Source organism: Pseudoliparis swirei, chromosome 18 (assembly GCF_029220125.1).
Source record: "Pseudoliparis swirei isolate HS2019 ecotype Mariana Trench chromosome 18, NWPU_hadal_v1, whole genome shotgun sequence".
In the NCBI taxonomy this organism is placed as follows: Eukaryota; Metazoa; Chordata; class Actinopteri; order Perciformes; family Liparidae; genus Pseudoliparis; species Pseudoliparis swirei.
In genome coordinates, this window is record NC_079405.1 from 3276893 (window position 1) to 3280946 (window position 4054).

The 4054-nt window shown below is 41.3% G+C and overlaps 1 protein-coding gene across 2 annotated transcripts in view; it reads left to right on the forward strand.

Moving 5' to 3' along the window:
* il17rd (interleukin 17 receptor D) overlaps positions 1 to 2890 on the forward strand; it is a 33501-nt gene extending 30611 nt beyond the window's left edge. For both annotated transcript variants that reach the window (XM_056438122.1, XM_056438124.1), the window contains 3 exons: positions 182 to 655; positions 908 to 1197; positions 1799 to 2890. In XM_056438122.1, the coding sequence (XP_056294097.1) occupies positions 182 to 655; positions 908 to 1197; positions 1799 to 1905 (871 nt within the window). In that variant the 3' untranslated portion in view covers positions 1906 to 2890. The remainder of the gene's footprint in view (positions 1 to 181; positions 656 to 907; positions 1198 to 1798) is intronic.
* The last annotated feature ends 1164 nt before the right edge of the window (positions 2891 to 4054 follow it).

Here is a 4054-nt window from a genome sequence, read left to right on the forward strand (position 1 = left end):
ATAACTTACCAAATGAAAAAAAGCAACAATTAAACTTGTTTTGTTTTTTTCTCTTTACCTTCAAAAGGTTCAGAGTCTCCTGCAGAAAGTTCCTGCAGAACTTGTGTGTTCTCTTAAATCTTTATTTCGCCGTGTTACGCCTCACGTAGTTTGTTGTTTATTTAATAAATTCAACCCTCAGGTTCAAGTTGATGGACCAGCTGCCGCAGCTCTTCAGCCGGCTCCACGCCGGCCCGTCGGGTTTGGCGGAGCGCGAGCCGCAGCCGCTCAACGTCTCCAGGAGGAACTACTTCCGGAGCCGCTCGGGCCGCTCGCTCTACGTCTCCATCTGCAACATGCACCAGCACGTCAGCCAGAACCCCGACTGGTTCGAGAAGCAGCTCTCTCCTCCTCCTGCGGGGGGCGCTGCCTCCTCCTCCGCCTCCTCCTCGAAGAGTCCTCCGTCCCCTGCCGCCGCCCCGGCTCCGAGTCCTCCTCCGAAGCCCGCCTGCCCGCCCTCCTCCGGCGTGGTGCTGAACGAGGTGGAGGTGAACACGCCGCCGCCCCCGGAGGGAGGGGAGGGGGCGCCGAGGAGGAACGTGCTCCTGCTGGCCCCCGGGTCCGGTCCCGGTCCGGATCCCTGTCCCAGTCCGGGTCTGCCACAGGGCTCCCTGAGGTAAAGCAAGATGGCGTGTTTTGGTCTTTTTAAAGGATTTTATTGACAGGTTTTTCCTGATTGACTCGTGTGTCTCAGTTGGCTGCAATCTGCATTCTCACCACTAGATGGCGCCAAATCCCAAACACCAGACCTTTGAACTAGAATGCAGTTCATGGATAACACAAAATATAAGAAGTTATCGTAGACCGGGGAACGTCTGTCTGGGTTTTTGCCGTTGATGATGAAACATCTGCTTTCCTGCTCCTCCAGGTCCACGTCTGGATTATCTGGTCTGCTGCTTGAGGAGCCTTGCGCCTCCCCTTCCTCCTCCTCCTCCGCTCCCTCCATCCTGCGGGAGGGGTCGTGTCCTCTCCTCACGCAGGCCGAAGAAGAGGAAGGCCACCGTTCCCCTCCGGAGGTCCCGCCTCCTCGCGATTCGGGCATCTACGATTCGTCCGTCCCGTCCTCGGAGCTCTCCATTCCCCTGATGGACGGGCTGTCACATGACCGGGCTGACTCCGCCTCCCTGGCCGACAGCGAATCGACTTCTTCGGGGCTCGGTAAGAAAAGAGAAAAAACTAAAAGAGTTACAGTGAAGAAGTAAATATTAAAAATATGTTTGTTAAAGAAGTCCTGTTGCCGTTTTTGAATGATTTAGGGTATTTTTAATATTTCCGTCCTCTTCGTTTAGTTTTCTTTGGACTGAATGTTATATTTTTACTTCCTGATGTATAATATAAGAATATAAAGATGGGGCCACTTCACAGATGGAGACACACACTTTTAAAAATATATATTTTTTAAGTTTTACCCTTTTATATTCACCAATTCGTGCGTACGAACAAATACAAAAGGAGCAAAACTTTAAAAAAGGACAAATACAAGTGTCACTTAAAAAATAATATAGTGAATATATTACATACATTTATAAAAGGTAATAATTAATTAATTAGATTAATAATTAATAATAATAATTAATAATTAATTAGATAAAAAGAGAATTAGAAAAAAGCAGGTGTAAAGTAAGAGGGAGAGAAGAAGTACCACATATTTTATTGAGTGTGATCTGCTTGGGTTTATTGACACACACACACACACACACACACACACACACACACACACACAATAAGTGTCGTCGCTCATGGCCGCCGTGTCTCCCAGGTGACGAGGAGCCGCCCGCCGTCACGTCGCTCCTCTGCAAAGCGGAGCTGCACCACCACCACCACCTGGACCACGGCGACGGACTCGCACCTGTGGCGTCGTTGTAGTGGCTCCGCCCCCCCCGCCGATCCCCCAGCCAATCGGAAGAGGAGCAGCACGGTGATGTCATCATAAGATCTCCAAAGAACTCTGAACGTACTTTGTTCGCTGTGCCGGGAGGATTTATATATTTTTTTAAGGACTGGAGTGGACCGGTTCAAACTAAAGATTTATTGATTGATTGATTGACATCTGACTCGTGGACGTTCGGGCACCTTTTTTGATGCAGAAAAGCAGGAACGCACGACGTCAAAGCGGGATGAACGCAGCTCCTGAAGGCGACTGAATGCATCAGAATATATATATATTTTTTTTTATTCTCAACATTTATGACCAAAACCATATGCCCTAAATACTTGGGGGGGGGGGGCATATTTATGAATGAATGCCTTTTTATTCTAGGAGGAGCATCTTCGTCTCTCAAAACAGAAACATTTTATATCGATATACATTGGATTATAACGAGCACGTTTTTCCTCCATCCTTATTTAAAATGTCTCCTATAATAATAAACTGTACAATTATTTTTCGACAAACTGTTTAACTGAACGGAGCTGTCGGGAAAAGTCTCCTAAAAACCTGCTAATGTGACGTTTTATAAAAAAGGAAGTTCACAACATGCAATTAAAATGCATTCAGCTGGTTTCTCCTCTGAGGTTACATGAGTTAAAGTATTTAATGTTACATTTATAGACGTGTATTTCTTTTTAATCCTTTTTCTAACGTTTAATGATGAAGGCATTGTTTAGTGACACAATTTCCCGACTCGTGTGTTTGAGTTGCTGCTGAAGACGTGAAGAGTCGGCGTTTCCTACGTGTAAATAGTATTATTATTGTTTTTTTTATCCTGGAAATGTCTGTTCTGCTTCAAATGTTATATATTTAGACCGTTGTATTACTATTATTTTCTACATTTTATGCTAGAAATGTACTGTTTTATAGTACCTCAATGTAGGAAATAGATCAATCCATCTAATAAAATGGTTGTCTTTTTATCTTTTTGCTCAAATTTTGACTTTTGGAGTAATTTAAAACAGATTAAACCAAGTTACAACGCTGTCGCAACAAGCGGTTTACCAGGTAACCAGAAGGATAATTAAATAAAAGTCACAAACTAATACTCCATAATTATTTCTGTCTTCACGGCTGATCGTTTCTCATTTGCCTGAAGCTGACGAACAAGTTTGAGTTTATTGGTCTTTTACTTGTGTGACGTGACGCCAGCTGACATCCCCTGTGTGTGAGCTGCCAGGCGTCAACGCTCAAAACAACAGAAGCCTCCAAAACTCACACACATGTCTGCCTTCAAAATAAAAGCCCAGGCCTTGCCGACCAATAATTCAGTCCCTGTTAATTATTATTTTTTCTGTTGAAATAGTTTAGTTTGTATAGGAATGGATACTTCGGATTTAACCTTAAAAGTTTTTGTAAATTTCAGTCTGTATTTTGTTAACTTAGGAGTACTAGTAGTTAATAAAATAGCGAGCTACCCTTTCAGTTAAATTAAAAATAATCATTATTATATATCTTAATTAAGTAATGTACCAAATGAATAATTATAGGATTTTAAAAATCGGAATATATTTGTAATAATTTTTGTTGCTTTATTTAGTTGAATTATTTACGATCAAATTGATTTTGACTGACAATATTTTATACTGCTATACTATATTTCTGCTCCGATTTTTTAATGAAAAGTTGTAACATTTTTACATATTAAATATTTATTTTTAGTCAACATTTTCTGTATTATTAAAAAAGTAATATATATAATATAATTTTTACAGGTTATTTCGAATTCTTTTCTAAATGTATTTCTCGTCATAAAAAAAGTTGTAAAATGTTGACATTCTAAAAAGTTTTTACAAAATCAGAATTCTTAAATTGTGATCATTATGTGATCATAATGTTACAAGCCAAACGTCTTGCATTCACAATTAATTCAAAGGTGCAAAAGAATAATCATCAAAATACACTTGAAGTATCAAAAGTATAATTATTCTTTTGATTTTAGAATAACGTAATATATTAGTTATGTACCTACAAATATATCACTCAATCCAACGGCTCTTACTTTGAAGGCGCCACCGGAAGCGAGAGACGCCTCGCGCTTGACGGCGGCTACATGAAAGAACTCCGCGGCTGTTGTTGTTCAGC